The following is a 21,439-nucleotide window of genomic DNA, read 5'->3' as shown; positions in this document are numbered from 1 at the left end:
ATTCCCCTTTTTCCGTTGATCTTTTTGTTCAGTATCAACTGCATTATCCTGTATCTGCTTCCTCTCATTATATGCCCCAGATATTCGAATTTTCTCTTTTTTATCATTTTTATTAAGTCGCCTTTACCTTGACCTACTCTCTTTACGACTGCTCTGTTTAAAATGTGTTGAACCCATGATATTCTGAGCATTCTATGCTATAATCACATCTCGAAGGCTTCTTATTTGTTCATCATGTTAACCTTCATAATCTAGGTTTCACATCCATACAGTAATACAGGATACACATAACATTTTAGAAACTTAATTCTCAGTTGTAAGTTCAGCTGAGAATTGCTCAGAATAGATCTAAGTTTCGTAAATGCTCATCTTACAATTTCTATACTAATATAAAGTGGGTATAATAATATAAGGTAATATGGCCACCTTAAGAACTTTTGTCCGTATTTGTGGCCAAATATAATTTTTTTAAAAAGTAACTGTTCTTACAGTTACATGGGTTATCTAAATATATATTTATTGTATAATTTTTCAAAAATTGATAAAAATATGATATTTATGACTTAATTAAAAAAATACTACTATTGGCCATATTACCAACATGGTGTCGCTAATATGGCCACTCTACAGAAAGTAAATTTTTATATCTAATTATGAAGCTTAAAATAGAATAAAATAGTTTCAGATTTTTTAACAGTTTTATTACATGTTAAGCAAATACAGTACAGAAACTTAATATTGTCTTATTTTTCACAATCAGGGCATAAGAACGTATCAATTTTGTCTTTAGCTGTGAGACCCATGCACTCTTCGTGGATATAAGTGCTACAGACGCTACACAGTCTCATATCTACCATCCTGTCTTCCTTGCATAATTTGCAGAACCAAGATTCTTGTTTTTTTGTTCCCTTTTTCTTAGCAGGCAAGGTCTTAAATTTGTTTTTTGGATTGGGTAATTTTCGTAGCATTGACGAGACTCTTTTACCATCTATAGTATGCGTATTGGCTTCAATATTTTCTGAATCACTTTTTCCAATACATCTACCGAATAAATCTTTAGTAACAACTTGGGCTCGACTGTTGATAGCTGGTTTTCTAGGCTTTTTGTTATCGTTCTTTATTGCTGCATTTTCAGGTGTTTCGAGCATAATTGTGAATGAAGTATTTTGGATGTTTGAGAAATCACTGTGATCGTCTTCTGAATCAATAACTTCATCACTGCTAGAATCATGCAAATTAAAGGATAAGTCAGAGTTGCTACTATCAGTGTCTAGAAATGGTTTTTCCGGGCGATTCTTCGGTTGAAAATCCGAAGTAGAGGGACGACAAGAGTTACTACTATCAGTGGCCAGACATACTTCTTTTGAGTTATTTTTCGGTTGTAATCCCAAAGTAGAATGACAACGGTAATATTTTTGTTGAATGCCTGAAGTTGATGGCATGGATAAATCATCTGCTTTATTACAAGCGTTAGTTTCTAATAATGTGACATTCTCTTTATCTTCCTGATGTTGGTATGTGATAGTACTAGGGGCAAACGCTATCTCTGGGATAGCTTCTGTGTTGAATGGATAAATTCCCGTTGAAGAAAACCCCGATTTTATATTAGATGGTGTCATTGTTTTGTCTCAAACTGTAGAAAAAATTGCCCCAAATCTCTGTTTGGTAATAACACGATCGCTATGAATAGAATAATATTTCATAACTTCATCATCCCAGTAATATTCAAAGGCTCTAAATACAGCTTTGTCCATTGGTTGGAGCTCGTGAGTAGTATTACTAGGTAAACAGTATAGAGTAATTTCGTATCTTTCGGCAGTTTCTACAATAGTGTGATCCAAATGGCATCTTGCACCATCAAATATGATAATACATGGACCAGCAACCTTAAATTTTGAAAAGTGTTGAAGCCAAACTGAAAACGTTTCAATATTCATGCTACCTTTTGCAGTCATTTGAACAACAGCACCTGGAGGTAGTGAGTCAACCCATTCTGGCTTACTACGTTTACCCTTAAAAAGTACCATTGGAGGAATTGCTGTACCGAGAGCATTACCACAAGAAACAATGGTAACACTTTCTCCATGTTCGTTTGCAACAACATGTACTCTTCTAGCCCCTTTTTGCGCCAAAACTTTCTGCTGGTGGTGAAGTGTTAACCTGCAACCTTTCTCGTCTACATTATATATCCGTTCGGGCTTATCAAGTATGTCCATTTCTCTTAAAATACCTTCCAGCTTAGTAAAATGATCTTTTACAATAAATTTATTAAGCTTTTGTGCCCTAGCCGGATTTAAGTTTTGTGCTTTCCTAGGTCTGATTTGAGGATTGCGCTTCATAAAACCACGTAGTCAATAACGACCAGCTATTCCTTTGCTTTCTTGAAAAGGATTTGGGATATTATTGAGTTCTGTAAACCGATATACACACTTACAAAGTACCCTTGCAGTAAGTGGATATCCAATTTGCGAAAGACGGATAATATGTTGAACTAATTCTGCTTCTTGGGCATTTGTAAGTATAGTCTTTCGCCCTAGACAAGACTTCACTTGTTTTCCCTCTTCTAAATATCGTCGAAGTGTCCGCCTTGGGATGTGATATGTACGACTAGCTGTGTTAACTGCGGTCCCATTTTCCACCGCTCTTAAAGCTGCTGACAAATTTTCTTCCGTCCAGTTGCCTCGTAGGCCCCTGCGCTGATACTGGGGCATTTTTTATTTCTGTAATAAAAGAAATAATATCAATACGGCAAACAAAATATGCATTGTAGAGTAATATGGCCACGTAAGATAAATATGGCCATGGTCATATAACCCTACTTTTCACCTGGCCATATTACTCAACACTGTATTTTGATATTTTGTCTAAGAAAAAATGTATTAAATCAAAATTTATACAATAAAATAAGAACATGTACATGATTTTGAAGGTATACGAAACATGTAAGTACAATTAATATATTAAAAACTTACCTATTAGATTCAGTTAAGATTTTTTTAAAAATTACGAAATTAATAACCAGCTTCTGCAATGACGAGTTTTCACAACAATGGTGTATGGTTATGATGTATAGAGAATGTGCCACCATCTGTTTAACAATTTCGGCACTAAATGTGTATTACTATGCTAATATCAAGAGTTCTACCGTTTAAACATAAAAATAGTAAGAAATTTGTTGGATGGCCATATTACTGTACATGGCCATATTACCTACACCTACCTTATATAGTTTTAATTTCTTCATCAGGATTTAGTGTCTCGTAAGTAACTTTGTCTTTGTTGTATTTAGGCTTAGTTCGTTATTAGAGCATTCTCTAGTGACTCGATCTATAAGGAATTGAAGATCTTCGATACTTTCAGCCATGATCGCGGTGTCATCTGCATATCTGATGTTGCTAATAGTTTCTCCCCCGATTCGAACTCCACATTGCCCTTCCAAGGCAATTACCAGAATAGAAGCTTGTTGGTTCCAATATAGATGTTGTAAAAGTCTCAGATCTTTATCATCTATTCCAATCATTTCTAGATATTCGAACAGCCTACCATTGTAAGTTTTAAAATTGATACACGGTGTAATATTTTTATTTAAATATTAAACTTTATATATTTAAATACTGAATCTTCGTTCGCCATTGAGATACAAGCATCATTTTCCTGAGAATTGTTCATATTCTGCTGATTATCCTGTTGGAAGTAGTATATGTTCTGTTCTGTGGCAACTGCTCATTTAAAAATTTAGAATTTTGTTGTTGAAAATAGTTTATAATATACCAAGGCGATGTAGATCGATGACACGACAAAGCCCAGTTCTGATATTTGTCTGGTTTCTCTCTAAGATGGTTAGCTGCCAATTGCATAAGGTCATCATCAAGTTTTCTCTTTATTTTTTTTTGTCTTTTATCTTCCAAACTGCATAGGATGTAGATGGTACTTGATCCTCTTCAAGGGTTAAAGTATTCTCCTGAAAAAGATAAATAATAAGTTATTTTATTTTCAGCTTCCACAAACTGCGAAGGAATTGGAACAAGTTTTCAAGGATTTTGCTAGCCAGTGGGATGCTCCTCATGTACTCGTTGCTATATATGGCAAACACGAGTTCATTAGGTTTGATGTAGAGGCTAATGAACGTGTACCAACCAGATGGAGGTGTGCTGCAAAATACAACGTTTGAAAAGCAATTAAAAAATATTGCTTTAAATATCCCACCATCGGCATTTTTGCCTGGAAGTTACCATAAACTCTCTTTTTTTATCTTTCGGATTTTCTTTTTCCGCCATTTTTTGCAAGTGCCCACGCACGTGGTTTCCTTGTCAAGATGAAACAAACTAAATTTTGCACAATTCGCAATATTACGCAATATAATTGACCGTCTAGACTAGAGGAACATTAATCAGTTCGAAAATCAGAGATGTATGCAATGATTGCACCATAGTAAGATACATACTAAAATTATTTATTGTAAATTACAAGTAAGTAATTAATACGTAAAAAAACAAAGGCCTATACGACGATAAAGTTAATTATACGAGTCATATGTTTACAGCATAATTAAAAGACATATTAACGAAGATATGGATATAATTTTTCCAGAAAAATTTTAAGAATTACACATTTTTGAGTTCCTGGCCTATAAGATCCTCATTTCAGCTCATGTTTTCGTAGGTATAGTTATTATCGTTGCTGGATTGTCGATCTCAGATTACTGGCCGATAAGGAAACAGTCGCAGTCAGCCAGCTCGCGGTGTCTTGACATGAATATCGTTCTTAAATCGCGGATGCTTCGTTCTTTGGTGCGACGATTAATGGAGGGTTTCGATCATGATACAATACGGCTCAACAGTGACGGCCAACGACACTTTTTGGCAGGTACATTTTTTTACCGTTTCACGTAATACATTTGCAGCAACACGCACGATGTTTTGGGAATGAAAAAAAGAGGACTATTGCCGCGTTTTCACCAATGTAGTCAATTAAACAGTGTCAGTTAACTATATTAAAATGTTAAAAGAATTGGTAAACAGAAAATTTATTCTAATAACTTTAATTCTTTATTATTTCATACCATTTAATAACTTACAGTCTATAGTATTGTATAACATTACATACTGGTATATACTGTTCTATACTAAAATCCTATTATACAGAGCTATCGAAAAATTCCTAATTTAAACAGGCTTTGGAATAAGTCTAAGAATAAGCCTAAGCCTCTACAGACTTTTATCAAAATAAACTAATTCGACAAGGTACGGTAAGCATGTTTCATGGTAATTTGCAGTGTATTTCAAATTAAGTCGATATGATCAATGCTTTTCTTGCGGATCAAAATTCATATGATGTCATATGTTTTTTGGAGCACTAGCAAACTAAAGAAAATCTAAAATTTATTAGCTAATTTCTGGGCTTTTCATTAGCTAATTTCTTTTGTAGGGCAAAAAAAACAAGGTGGAGTTGCAATTTATGTAAATGAAAATCTTATGTATTCTTCTTTTAATCTATGTGATTATAATGTAGAGAAAAGTTCAGAGTTTTGTGCAAATTAATGTACGTCATGTTAAAAATGTCATGAAGTCCTTGCTTAATAAAGCAGACAAACTGATCATACTTGGTGATTTTAATGTAAAGTAACTATAAACGATGATACTAGAATCACATCCCAGTCGTTCTTGACACAAATCAAACATTTCAACGGTTTATTACTTCTTCCGGTTTACAAAAGCTTAAATATGCGCTAGCTAGTACAAAGATAGACTTTTTTTATGATATTAATATTGATCCTGATTTTTTGACAGTCTTTCTTACCGAAGCTTTTAACAACTTAATATTAAAGCATTTTCCACTAAAAAAAAGTACGACAAACTTCTGAATTAACACCCGTACAATGGTTAAATAATGAATTAAGGTGTAACAGATCTAATCTTTCTCTTATTAAACACATTGCAGATGCCACTAAGGATCCTGATTTGTTGAAAGTTTATAAACAACAAAAAGTTGAATATAATCGGCAATTACAAATTACCGAAAAGTCAGCTTACTGTGATTTTATTACTAATTCCAATAATCAATCTAGAGACTGTTGGAAAATAGTAAATTTCGAAAGAAACAACACAGGATCCAGTTCGATACAACCTTTAATTCCACAAAGAGCTAACAACTTCTGAACTTCCTCTACCAGCAACGTCTTCAGTCCAGGTTTGCATTATAGATTTATGGCCTTCAGTAGTAACGACATGTATGCCTAAATTATAGAACAATAACTGTCTGAGATAAAATGCCTTTGATGTAGTGAGTTTCGGTAAAGGCATGGTTTGTTGGTAAATTTTCGTCTTTTAAAGCATTTTCACGGTCTTTTGAAATCAGCTGAAATCCCACATTTATATTTTCTTTATGTTCGTCTGTAGACTGCCCAGAGTCGCATGTGCTACAGTTGTAACTTTTTGGATGAGAAAACGATAAATTAAACTTTTTGGAGAAAATATTTGCATATGTAGATTTCTTGACCAAGTAACTATCAGGTACATTAAGCTCTTTGCATTCCTCAAAATACAGTTTATACATAAGTGACATGTTGAGGTTTGGGGTCAGAGATATCGCTTATGTGGATTGCTGTTCCTTGAATAATGTGATTCCTCTGTGGGAAACTTACTAATATGAGTTATAATAGCTTGTTCTACAGCATCACTAATCTTGTAGGGTCTGTTCATGTGATTACCTAGATGGAACTGATGTTCCACTCTTTAGTTTTTCTTTAATAATATTCACCTTTTTGCGACTAATTTGGTATAAAGCACAAAATGCAGTTTTACAAACAAAAACTTGTTGATTTTCTAAAATCACTCAGTACTTAGGAGGAATATTTAGCCGATAGAGTGAGGCGATAATTGATAGAACTTCTCTTTTTGTGTATTTTGCTTCACTAGAAATGTCAGGAAGAGAGATAGAGAACATGTCAAACTGAGAATTTCAACATACCCCAAGAACTTTATTTGACGAATTAACGGGTTTGACTACATAATTAGATTTTTGGGATTCAGAGGAAACAGAGTCGAGAAAATCAGAAGAATTAGAACTTCCTTTATGGAGTGGTATTTCAGCGGAATTTAAACCCGTAGAAAGTTTTTCTATTAGTACAAGACGTAGTAAGTCTTGTATAAAGTGTCGATCTCATTTGCACCATGTAAAATGTCATCTACATAATAAGAATTTTCTAGAGCATCAGCAGCTAATGGGTAGTTTTCTTGATTGCAAACTGCCAACTCTTTAAGGCTGGCTAGTAGCTAATACTTAAAAGCTAGTACTTAAAAAACTAGCTGAATTTGTGCCGTAAGTTACGGTCTGAAGTTCTAGACATTTTAATTCTTCTTGCGGGGAATTGCGCCACAGAATGTTAATAGAAATGTTTCTTCCGGTTTGATTGTTATTTGCCACACATCTGTTCGATTTCTCCGATGAGAGTATATTTGTAGAGTCTAAAGCGAATAAGGAGTTCGAACAAATCAGGTTGTACGGTATAAACTTTGAGCATATTATCGTTGAGACACATTTGAGGTTAATTTCATTGATCCATAAAATACAACCCTGAGGCGGGTAGTTAAGCTATTATGCTTGAAAACACAATAATGTGGGAGAAAAAAACTTATGTTCTGACGATTTATTAATCTTAGAAAGAGGAACATATTTTTAATGACCTAAAGAGACATATTCTGATATGAACTCAATGCACTGACGCCGTAATTTGTCTGATTTGTTGAGGCTTTTTTTAAGATTAAAAACGTTTTTTGCTAAATGTAATGATTCACCTAATTCTGATACTCATTAGGAGTCTTTAGATGTTTATATTTTCTGTAACTAGAGCAGCAAATATAAGGTCAAATAAAATAATCAACGTTCTTTACTATTAAAATACTATTTTTAGGTTTTTACTTTGCCTCAAAATTAAAACGGACCAAAAAATCCACACTAAACATATGCTAAAACGCTAAAAATCTAACTTTTAAAAGCAAAACAGGTAAAATCTATTTTTTAAATAAAAATTAACTAACAAATTTTATTTAAAAACTAGAACTTTTCACATAATAATTTACTTAAACATACTTTTGATAACCTAAAATATAAAAAAGCTTAAACAGAAGCAACAGCAGTTTTTGTTATATATCACTTAGCGCTCTATATCAGTTAGCGCCTAAGAAAAACAAAAAATTATAACTCAACCGATTAATTCATAACATACATTGTAATACGAGTAAACTACTAAAATAGTTTACATTTTATTATACGTATAGTATATAGCTCTGAATCTGAATATTTCGGCATCTAATTTATTTCTGACACACAGAAATGTAACCCATAATTCTTTATCACTACTAGAAATTCCATACGGTACCCGTATGTTAGCTAGTACCAACCTCAAGCGAAAATTCCGACCCTCGTCATTTCTTGACACGCAGCCATTTAAAAAAAGGCAACTGAACATCTCGGTATTCCATCAGCATAGAGCGCATCGGCGACTTTTCTAATTGTTAACTAAACTTACTTTTCAATCTCTTTTCTGACACATGACACATGTCATGTTCCCGCGATGTCGAATACAAGTATTATGTGTTACATAAACGTTGACCGCTGTTATAGGCTGGTATAGATTTTGCTACCTTCTTTATCAAATAAAAAGTAACCTATAAGTTAAAATGTAATGATATACTGTTTTCCGGGGTTATAGGACTTGATTTGGAATTATGTCTTCTTAAAGTTTTTCTCGCAACTGCGGCAGATTCTTTTCTTTGCTATGCTCCTAAAATTGAGATCTTTAAATTCTGGTAAGTTTAAGGGTTTTTCATAGTGTTGTTGATGATTGTTGAGTTTAACAAAGCGGAACGATTAGTGGTGCTCGGCAAATTCAGTTTTATATAGAAAACTTAAAGTGGACTTTCAAGAGAATTTCTCTATATTCAATTCATAACTACGATGAAATAAATTTGACAGATAGGTTAAAAAGAGTTTTAACCAAACATGGCATGAAATATCCAGAAAGTATAGTTAATGCATCAAAAAAAAATGGGTGTGGCAGTCCAGCGGGACTGTCGGTAGAAGTTACACTTCTATACACGCGTTCGCCGTTAAAAATTTATATAGGAGTCAATCTGCACAATCATTACATATGTAATGCTATAGGTAAGAGAGAGCAGAAAGAGAAAAAGAATTAGTTATATAGGTATATGGTGCATCGTTTGCTGTATATAAACATTTGACCTGTAATAGGAGTATAGTAAATGAAGGATTGTATCAATATTTTAATGAAAATATATATTTTTATTTTTATATAATGTATAAAAGGAGTTGAATGCAAAAAAAAAATTTACACATACTCTGCAGTAAAATTCATTGTTTGTTTTGTTATTAATATAAAAATTACAATACAATAAATACACTGCAACATAATTCAATATAATAGTTCAATGGTTATTCAATATAATAATAATAATACAATATAAATTAAAATGTAATATTCATAAGTATTTAAAACTGCCAATATACATAACTTTACGAAGATAAAAATAAAAAACCAACAACTCGGATTATGTTGTAAATTTTCTATTTATTTTAAAATTTATGTTTTTTGCGTATATTACATATATTTAATAAGATTAACGTGAGGTTTTTAAATATTTCAAAAATAAAAAAGAAAATTCATAATTGGGATTCAACTCACAACCACCAGCGTATGAACCAAATACGTAAAGGATTTGCCAATTAGACATGACACTAACGGATTTCAAAATTGACAGTTCTCGGTAAAACAGTGATTATTTTGAAATACAAAAGCCTAAAATAATTATAAACGTTTAATTTTAAATAATACAAAACATATCACATAAATAATAATATTAATACATATTATATTATATATAACATTATATAATATATATATATATATATATATATATATATATACAATATTATATAATATTAAATATATATACAAAAGGAACATTTTTATTCTCGAGAGAGGAAGAGAGAGAAAATATATCTTCTGTCTCTCTCTTACTCATTATCTTACATATGTAATGGTTTCACAGATTCACTCTCATGCAAATTTCCAACGCCGACCTGCGTATGGAAGTATAACTTCAAAACATTTATGTCTTTAATGATTTCACTCGGATTCATCCGATGAGCGGGTATTTTCCTACTATCTCTATTTCGTAGGTTTTTATTCTACTTCTTATAATTTTTGCTAGTACTTTATACAACTGAAATGAACATCAATGTCTGGTCTTCGCTGATGATCTTACTATTCTAACGAAAACAGGAAAAGAATTACAAAATGTTATAACAAAATTAGAAAAGGAGGCAAAATATTTTGATCTATAAATAAACTAGAAAAAGTCAAAGTACATAACACTCGTAAATACAGATCAAATAGGGGCAGTTTACTTTCATACCTAATGAATCAAGGGAATATAATTTCGAGAGAGTGGATCTGGGGGTTATTATAGAAGAGAATGGTCAAAAAGATTGGGAACTGAATGCCACATTAGCAAAGGGAAATAAAACTTTCGGGAAGCTTAAGACCACTGATTAAATCCAAATATATATCTAGAAAAGTTAAGGATATATAAAACAGTAATAAGGCCTATAGTTACGTATGGTAGTAAAGTATAGACAGCGAAAAAGCAAATACGGAGAAATTGTAAAGATGGGGAAGGAAAATACTCAGAACTATATATGGAGACAAAAACATTGTGAAAGGTTGGGTACGACGAACAAACAGGAAGCTACAGGATCTGTATAACGAACCAAGCATCAGTCGCTTGATAAAAGCACAGAGAGTGAGATGGATCGGGCATATGATGAGAATTGAAAGGAAGAGAATGCCAAAGATAATTCCAAAACGGGGCCCAATCATTCCAAAGAAAGAAAAGACGGTCCAGACAAAGATGGTTTATTAGCGTACAAAAAGGTCTCAGAATTGAAGGAATTTATAGTTAAAATGAAAAAGAGCAACAAACAGTTGATGTAAATTTTGTAGCCTAGGCCTTAAAGGCCTATTGAGCTTTGCAATTAGCAGAGCATGTAATTGTTTCTTCCTCTGTTCTTTTTGTTACCTCTTCATCTTTAAGCTGCTCTAGTTCTTATTTTTTCCGTTGTTTTCCTTTTCTTGGTTGTTTGAGAATTTCTTGCTTGAGTGTGGCTATTGTCAATATATGGTTACTGTCTGCATCTGCTCTTCTGTAGCTTCTACAAGAAGTCACGGATCTATTGAGATTTCTTCTAAAGAAAACATGATCTATTTGGTTTCTCTCGTTTTCCCATCATGAGAAATTCAGGATATTTTATGTACATCTTTGTGATGAAATTGTATACTTACCATCTTAAGGTTATGTGTCACAGAAAATTCTATTAGATAGTAGTTGATAAAAATTTTTATAATGTTGTTTTAAATCAAAATTCAAGTATCATGTGCAACGAAGAAAAACAAAAGAAAAAGATAAATACGGAAAGTAGCGAGAAATATTAATGTGTCATATATTTAATAAATTTTGGTTTTTATTTGATAAGTTGTCGTTACCACTATTAAAACATTTTAAGAATTAGTTAGTTCTATATCCAGTATTAATTAACCAGGCAATCCTAGATAAATATCTTCACCCAACAACGGATAAAAAGAAAGAGTGAATTACTGACAAAATCCTAATTATGATGGAGAATAGAAGAAGAGCCAAAAACAGAGACATGTGGGAGTATAACCGAATTGACAAAGAAATAAGAAAAACCATTAGAGAAACCAAAAACAAATGGTTGGAAGATCAATGCTGAGAAATGGAATCATTGGAAAGTAGACACGAATCGTTTAATCTCCACAAGAAGGTAAAAGAGGCTGCAGGAATGTACAAACCCAAGAGATCAGGACATACGACTGATGATCATGGCGACCCGGTAATAGACATTGAACAAACAAAGAATATATGAAAGAGATACGTTGAGAAGACATTCGATGACAATAGATAACAACCAGATAATTATGGAATACGACACAGGATCACCAATCACTCAAGACGAAGTCAAAGCCGCAATTAAAGCAACCAAAGCAGGCAAAGCACCAGGGCCCGACAACTTTCATTCCGAATTTCTAAAAATCATGGGAGACGTAGGAGTAAAATGGCTTAAGACGACGTTCAATAAAATCTATGACTCGGGAAAATCCCAGAGAGCTGGTTAAAATCTACATTTATTGCTATACCTAAAAAACCTAATGCAAAAAAAAGCGAAGAGCATCGTTTTATCAGTCTAATGAGCCACATTCTTAAGATCTTCTTAAAGATAATACATAGAAGAATTTATCAGAAATGCGAGTCAAAGATCTCACGAACGCAGTTTGGATTCAGGGATGCGTTAGGTACAAGAGAAGCCTTGTGCGAGGTTCAGGTAATACTTCAAAGGTGCAGATACGTCAACTGCGATATTTATGTATGCTTTATCGACTACCAGAAAGTTTTCGACAGAATCAAGCACGATAAGCTCATGGATATACTAAAGGCAACTGATGTGGATAACAAAGACCTTCGAGTAATCAAGAACATATAATACAACCAATCAACAACAGGGCTGCATACTCTCTCCCCTATTATTTAACGTCTATTCGGAACACGTCATGAGCCAGGCCATAGAGCATATCGAAGAGGGTATGCTCATAAATGGTGAGCGCCTGAATAACATCAGATATGCAGAAGACACCATCCTCTTTGCAGACAGTTTAGAAGGTTTACAGACACTAGTAACGCAATTGTGGAGAATCAGTCAAGAATACGGGCTTGATTTTAACATCATGAAAACAAAGTACATGGTCATCAGTAAGAAGCATATTCCACCTAGTCAATTACTGGTAGATCAGCAACAAATACTCCAAGTGCCCCGTTACTACTATTTAGGAACCACCATAAACGACCAATCGGACCACTCAGTTGAGATAAATCAAAGAAATGAAAAAGCCAGGTCAGCATTTGTCAGAATGAGCAAGATATTTAAGAGCCACGACCTACCCTTAAAAACGAAAATCCGTTTATTGAGATGCTACGTATTTACAGTGCTGCTCTATGGGGTTGAATTATGGACACTAACCGAGGCATCCATGGGAAAACTCGAGGCGTTTGAGATGTGGTGTTATAGACGGATACTGAGGATCTCCTTGGTGGACCGAATAAGAAACATTGAGGTTCTACGTCGGATGGATAAAACATGTAAAATTATATCCACAGTGAAACAGCGCAAGCTAGAATATCTTGGACATATAATGCGAAACGATCATAGATATAACCTGCTGCAACTTATATTACAGCGAAAACTCTACGGAAAGAGGGGACCAGGAAGAAGAAGAATATCTTGGCTCCAGAACTCACGAAAATGGTTTTCCTTGACCACTTCAGGACTATTTCGAGCTGCGGTTAATATAGTTAGAATTGCCATGCTAGTAGGCAAGATCCGTAACGGATAGGCACCACAAGAAGAAGAAGATATCCAGTATACACATGTTCTATATCTGAAATATTATGGTTAAATGTTCCTTTTTTTCTATATCCAAATAAATTTTTCCGTATTACATGTTAGTGTTGTTTTAATTGGCAATAGTAAAGCACTATGACAAACAGTAATTTAATATGCAAACAGTGATCATGTGTTTTTTAACATTTTTACAATATTATCAAAAATATTTTACATTAAATATAAAAACGCTCTCCTGCAAAATTAATTGAGCTTTAGGATATGGAACAGTATAATACTCAGACGAGGAAGGGATTCGAGTGACTCCTATTATTTTCTCTACAGGTTAATTGTGGGGGGTTTATTATAATTAGTTTTTAATTAAATTATTTGAAACATAATTTAGCGTTCATAATTTGGCTTTTTTATTTTCTAGGTTATAAAAATTTTAATCACTTTTTTCATCTTTCATTCCATTACCATTTTAATGTGCTAATTCACATTTTTACGACCAGACCTTATTGGAACAACTCGTTTTTACCTGAAATAATTAATTCAGCCTTCAATCAATCTTTCAGCGGTCAAAGCGTCAATATCCGACATCTTCTACTCAACGCGATCCGTCATTCGTCAACTCGAACGACCAAACACACGACAGTCACGGCCAGAAAACAAAAGGCACTTCCGCCTACTTGCAAGTTTGACCTATAACCGAAACAGTTGAATAAAAAAACAGTTGCATAACAATTGTGCACCTGACATGGGTCCAAGGGTTCAATAAAGGAAGCAGTTATTTTTCGAAGGATGCCATGTGGCTGGTAGGGTTAGGCCTTTGGCAATATCTTTCATGGGGTGATCAGTTGCTTTCATTTGGACCGTTTATTAATATAGCTAAAACGTATAATTTTTGTAAATAATATATGCTTTAACCGCGTTAATGCTTTTAACGATTTTTTTGAAGTACTAGTGACCTGCAACCACAAGCATCTGATCTTTGTTGATTTAAGATATACATATATAATTTGGTAATTGAAAAGTACCACTTTATGCCAGCTGTATACTTTATATTGTTGGGTACTTCAAGTATTTAAATTTACTTCTACTTCCGTATTTTTTAATATACAATTAATATTTTATGTTTTCAATGAAAAGTTTACATTCATTTATTTTTACAAGCCGTGGGGGTCTAGGGCTAAAATAAGAATAAATCAATATATATTTTAAAAATATACATATTGTCCATTTAGCTGACTTCTAATCTAATCAAGCTTCTTGCCTGCTGTATTGATGTATTATCATCCATCCCTCATCACTGCTTTTGTCTTCTAATCTAATCATGCTTCTTGTCTGCTGAATTGATCTGCTATTCTTCACCCCTCATCACTGCTTGTTGTTGTATATTCTCATAAATTATCTGTCTTTCTTTTCATCTTTTTACGTCCATCCTTCCTTGGTTTAAGGACCATCTTTGGCATCCTCTCATCGTTCATTGTCATCACATGTTCTAACTCTATGTATTCTTATGAAACGGCTTATGCTAGGTTCAGTATAGAGTTCTGCTAGCTCCGTATTTGCTTGTCGTATCCATTCTTCAACCGTATTTATATGCCTTCATATATATTCTTCGTTCACAAATTGTTGAGAGCACGAAATATGCCTCAAACTCATAAAACGGTCGTAAATCATAGGCGTTCCTAAGGTGTTTATTCATTAAATAATAATATAATGTTTTAATACTGTTATATATAATATTGATAATATTTTAATACTAATATATTTAGCAAAAAAACAATTACTAATGTTGGTTATTATATTATATTAATAAAAATAAGAATTTAACCATTAACAATTTTGTAAATAAGAATACCTTATCTCTTTGGATATTTCAATACTAATCTTCGCGTTTAATCACTTTACTAGAAAACCTGGAATTCATATCCGAAGGTACTACTCGTTGCAAGATAATTAAGATGGAATTCCCCAGATTTTTAATAATATAATTATATTCGAAACTGAACTTGAAAGGGTGAAGTTATTACAAACGAAAACAATTTTTTTGTTTTGCCTCATATCGGACGAACTAAATTGTGGCAAGTTTTAAAAGAATTAAATTTCCGGTGAGAGAAATCAGACCGAAAATCACTTTTGATTGACCGGGAGGAGAAGATGATGTTGGAGAAGAAATTATCTAAGATTCATACGAAAATTCCGGGCTGAAGAAAGGCCCATCTTCTACCAGGATGAAACGTGGGTAAACTCAGGTCATACTATAAAAAAATTTGGTCAGATAAAAATATATTAAGCTCCAGGCAAGCCTTTATGGAAGGTTGGTCTACTGGTATCTCCCCACCTTCTGGTAAAGGCAGTAGATTAATAATTTCTCACATTGGCAGTGAAAAAGGATTTGTTAAGCATGGTTTGTTGGAATTTCATTCCAAAAGCACAAAAGACTATCACGAGGAGATGACAGCTGATGTTTTCGAAGAGTATTTTGAGCAAATGATTGAACACATACCACCAAATTCAATTATAGTATTAGATAATGCACCTTATAATTCACGACTAGTAGAAAAACTTCTAACGAATGCGTGGAAGAAACAGGATATCCTTGACTGGCTGCGGAATAAGTATCTGCCTTACGAAGATGGAATGGTAAAAGCAGAACTTTTAAAAATTGCCCGGCAATACAAATCAAAGTTCAAGAAATACGTAGTTGACAAAATGGCGGAAAGGCGAAACATCACAGTCTTTAGACTTCTACTCTACCACTGCGAAATAAATCCAATTGAACTCATTTGAGCACAAATTAAAAGTTATGTGGCTAGAAAAAATACGTCATATAAAATACAAGTTGTACGTGAATTGTTATACGAGTCTTTATAACATATTACAAAACAAAACTGGAAAGATGCAGTGAGACATGTAATAGAAGAACAAAAAATGTGGGATCTTGATAACACAATTGATGCGACCGTAGAGATTATTAACCTAATTATTAACCCTCAAGACGACTCGGATTCCGAAGTTGATCCTATTTATTTTGAATTTGAATAGTTTCCTAATCGTAATTATATAACTTAAGTAATAGTAGTTGTAATCGTAAGGTATTAAAGGGGAAAGGCGCAAAATGTCGCCTGTCAAAATGTTCAATGTGTTTTAAATGTATCCATTTTTTTTTCAAATCCTGAGAAAACTAAAAAGCGTTTTTGAAAAATTTAAAAGCAGAATGAAATATTTTTTAGAATAAATAAAAAGTTTATTTTGCATGCAATATTTTCAATTAAAAATTATACTATATTTTCTCTTTTATTTTCACCCCTGTTGCATAACATATTAAAATAAACACTGTAGAAGTTTTCAGAGACTTTCTCCTGAGTAATAATGTAATCTTTCATTCTGCGTTTAAATTTTTCAAAAATATTTATTAGTTTTCTCCTGATTCAAAAATAATGGATACATTTAAAACACATTGGAAATTTTGCCAGGCGACATTTGGCGCCTTTTTCCTTAATTAAATAAATGTATCTTTTACAAATGGCAAGAAACTTTTTATTTTTGAATAAAAGAAATAAGTTTTATTAAAAAATACAATTTACATAAGTACAATTTAAAAAATATATTTATTTAGTTCAAATAAATGTTTCAATCATATACTCTACGACACTGGTCGTTCATATCTAACCATTCAAAATACCCCCGTAATAGGATTATAAGGTATTGTATTCCTTCGGATATAAGGTGGGTTAGTCGAAAACGTCTTAAACCGTCAGTTTTAGGTTGGTTTTTACTATTATATTGTATTACTTATCCTCTCTGTATTTCAGTTTTCTAATTAGGGTTAAACTTGTAGTGAGCTATCAACAAATTGTGAACCGGGTTATAGATCTGAGAATTTTTCTTTCTCACCTTTCCAATTTCTCTAATTAAAAGCTAATTAGAAAAGTACCAATATATGACATTAAATTGTGTAAGATATGAATGCGAAAGTAGGAAGAGAAGTGTCTTTTAAATAACCTGTTATATGTTCAACATTCATGTCTCCTTTATAAATTTATTGAGATATTATGCTTCTTTCTTGTAGCTTCGTATAGTTTACACGAGTTAATATATAGTGAGGGGCAAAATTGTGGAATAAATTTATTTTTTCGAGAATGGGCAATTTTGGAGACAAATACCGAAACAGGTCGATTTTTATTTTTATATTATAATTTTTTGGCATAAATGTCATACTAGTGACGTTATTCATCTGGGCGTGAAGACGTATTTGATAATTATTTTAAATGAGAATAGGAGTAATATGCTAGCTTACCTGAAAGGTTATTCAATTAACTATTCAGTGATATAAACATTAATTTTTATGCATATCAACAAAGACAAAATGCATGGTTATAACAGGAAATTTACTAAGATGTAAATTGGAGCTGGAAGGTCAGATAATAGAACAAGTGATGGAGTTTAAATATCTAGGCATCACATTATCTAGCTATGGAAAGCTCGAAACCGAAGTGGAAGATCAAGTGAATAGAGCAAACAGAGCCGCAGGCTGCCTAAACGAAACAATATGGAGAAATAAAAATATCGGGAAAGAAACGAAAGGCAGAATTTACAAAACAGTCATCAGACCAATAATGACATACGCGGCAGAAACAAGACCTGACACAGAGAGAACAAAAAGGATGTTAGAAACAGCAGAGATGAAAACACTTAAAACACATTTTATACGTTAACAGTACAAAAATGTTCAACCATTACCGAAAACTCTTAACCATTTATCGCATTATGTGCCATAAATGGCACAAAAATTTTTTTTTTAATATTTTAACTCAATTTTTGTTGTAGCTACATGGCAGCTCATATCCGACACGTAGGTACTAATAGTCTAGGCAAGATATGCGGCATAGTTCTGATGGCGAGATAGGCAGCCATACGCAGTTTCAAGTTCATTCTTGTTGAAATTCTGAGCCACGTGAAACAGTGCTCGAAGTTAGAGGTTATTTTTCATAGCAAAAACGTTTTTTACGGCGACAAAAAATTGAAATTTATTGTATTGTGATATTAGATATCTGCTTAGGTGGGTACTAAAAATTAAGAATGTTGAAAGTCTCTCGAAAACCCCAAAAAGGGTTTGTGCTATATATGGCACACTATAAAGTTATGGACTCATTGGTTGTTTTTGTAGATATGGATTCGAAACTTTTTTATGGTACAATGAATGGAGTATTCCAAATAGTATTAATAGTGAAGAATCAGATCTCTCCGATAAAGACGGCACAAATGAGATAATATTGTGTCAAGATAGTGACAATGACGAGCGCGAAAATTTACCAAGCAATGTCAAGGTAACTGTCATTTCTGCCACATCCTCAGATTCCTCAGATGATGATACCCCTTTGTCTGAAAGACTACGATATAAAAGGAAGAAATCTCATAATTGGGTGAAAGGAAATCTGAGAAGATCAGAAGATGCTACAAAATTTACTGGTTCTCAGTGCTCAATACTTAGTGCAACAACGTCCAGATAAACCAGCTAATATAAAAAAAATATAAAATAAAACAACTTATAGGAATTACTATTTACGTCTATGTCGATAATTCAACTTCCATCAACAAGACACTATTGGAATGCCAATATTAGCCACCGAACACTAGCGATGTGATGAGCTGTAACAGATTCAAAGAAATAAAACGTTTCTTCCATTTCAATAACAATGACGACATGATTGAAAATGATCAGCCTGGACATGACAGATTATTAAAAATTAGACCTGTTCTGAGCCAAATCAAAAAACGACTACTCATGGTTCCGAAAGAAGAATTTCTAGCTGTAGACGAACAGATTATACCAACAAAAGCGCGAAGCCAGCTAAAGCAGTATAATCCAAAAAAAAACTATATAAGTGGGACTTCAGAAACTTTGTGCTGAGTAGTATTTCGGGATTCAACTACGACTTTAATTTGTTTGCTGGTTCCCAGAGTAATATTGTACCTTTAGGAGCACCAAATCTTAGTATGAGCAGCAACATGGTTGTTAAATTAGCAGATTCGATACCAAAACATCAACATTACAAGTTGTTTTTTGACAATTGGTTCACCAGCATACCTGTTATAATATATCTGACCCAAGAGGGCATTTTACCTTTGGGAACAGTAAGACTTAATCGTGTTCCTGGAGTGTGATGCCAGCTGAGAAAGACACAATATAGACAATGTGGATGTCAGTGTAGTGTCCTGGTTTGATAATAAAATCGGTACTACAATGTCAACATATGCTGGAAGTGAACCAAAAGGAGAAAAAAGAAGATTTTTTAAACAAGAAAGTATACATAAAATGATACCTTGTCCTAACAGTGTCCTAATCTACAACAACTACCTGGGAAGTGCAGACCTTAATTCCATGTTAGGATTTTATCGTATAAAAATCAGGTCGAAGAAATATTATTTATGAATACTTTTTCATTTCATTGACATGACAGCTGTGAACTGTTGGTTATTAGCCAAAAGGGCGAAGAAATTTGATTTACCCCTTTTAGGGGTAAATCAAATTTAATTTTTCCTAGCCGGAAAACCAATTAAACAGAACAGAGTAGGAAGACCGTCAAGTACATTCAACAGATGTACGAGAACAAACGAGAAATGGGACCCACTAAAAAATACCCCAAGAAGACATCCGTAAAGATGGGTTTGATCATTTTCCCTATTGGGATGAGAGCACTAGGTCAAGATGCAAATTTCCAGACTGTACAGGGAAAACATATACAGTGTACACAAAATGCACAATACCTTTCTGTGATAATAAAGAAAGAAACTGTTATTTGCAGTTTCATACTGTATAGTGTATACTGTACCTTCAAAATAGTTTGACTTATATTACATTGTTGCATGATGTTCTATATTTGGCACCAAACATTTTTTTGTCAATAAAGTTTTTCTCGTAGCTAGATTTTTTTCAATATTTTTACGTAAAACTAGAATTAAAATTCTTATCTGAGAATTTATTTTTGACAAAAAACAAAAATGAATGCTGTAAAGGGTTAACTCAAGCTTGGCTTGAAGAAATAATAAATAATTAAAGTGACTTTGACAGTGCTGATAAAAGCGATAAGCAAAAACAAACTCATGATGAAGATCGAGATTCCGAGTTTTAAGAGGACACCTCGTAAGAAATTGAAGACCGTATTAACGTAGCTGTTGAGGAGAACGACGACGAGTCGACTGAAGATACGATAGTAAATAATGAGGTTTGATAAAAGACGGAAAAAGAACGTAATGAAAATTTATTTACATAAATTTTCATACCCCTTTAAAGATCATAATTACCGATATAGTTACTGAATTACCGAATAGTTTTGATGCTGATTGACAGTAGGTACAATACTGACAGATGTCACAAATTCTGGTCTCATTCTCTTTCTGCAAAAGGGAACACAGAAGAGAGCAATTGTACTTTTGGAGTCCTTTTTAATAACTATTTCCTTTGGCGTTTTTTACATAGAATAATTTTCTAATAAGGTTTTTCTTAAAGTCGTGCATTCTTGTGCATTTCAGATTTAGATTCTTTTATATTTACAGCTCATGATGACAGAGATGTTGAAACGCATTCTATGTGTTAAATAATAAAGATTGTTTTTACAATTAGTGGTTTTACTTAGAGTTAATAATTGTATTAAATTCAATTGATTTAATCTCAGCGTTTTCTTTATTTATCGTATCCTGTTTCCTTAATATAATTATAGCATTTATTTTTAAGTGCCAATATAGTTCAACGATACCCTACTAAAAACTAAACTCTAAAATCAAGTCAATCATCACAGCTTGATACTGTTTGTACATTTAAGATTTAAGAGCAGAAAATTGTAGTTAAGTATTTAATAAAATCACGTCATTACAAAATCAGAGCAGACCGTTGATATGTTTACGATTCCCTTGTATTCAAATGCGTTCTTTGTTCCGAGCGAAAAATGTAAAT

General features: G+C 33.0%; 1 protein-coding gene across 1 annotated transcript; it reads right to left on the bottom strand.

Moving 5' to 3' along the window:
- Window positions 1-1,628: 1,628 nt before the first annotated feature.
- LOC140444251 (uncharacterized) lies at window positions 1,629-2,339 on the bottom strand. Its single transcript, XM_072535996.1, has one exon. It carries the CDS (start codon window positions 2,337-2,339, stop codon window positions 1,629-1,631), a length of 711 nt encoding a protein of 236 aa, XP_072392097.1.
- Window positions 2,340-21,439: the final 19,100 nt, after the last annotated feature.

This window comes from Diabrotica undecimpunctata, chromosome 6 (assembly GCF_040954645.1).
Source record: "Diabrotica undecimpunctata isolate CICGRU chromosome 6, icDiaUnde3, whole genome shotgun sequence".
NCBI lineage: Eukaryota > Metazoa > Arthropoda > Insecta > Coleoptera > Chrysomelidae > Diabrotica > Diabrotica undecimpunctata.
Note: the sequence above shows the minus strand (reverse complement) of the source record. Positions and strands in the feature narration are given on the sequence as shown.

Bases quoted from the DNA above. Each gene is read 5' to 3' on its own strand.
- LOC140444251 (XM_072535996.1), bottom strand. From the start codon at position 2,339: ATGAAGCGCAATCCTCAAATCAGACCTAGGAAAGCACAAAACTTAAAT.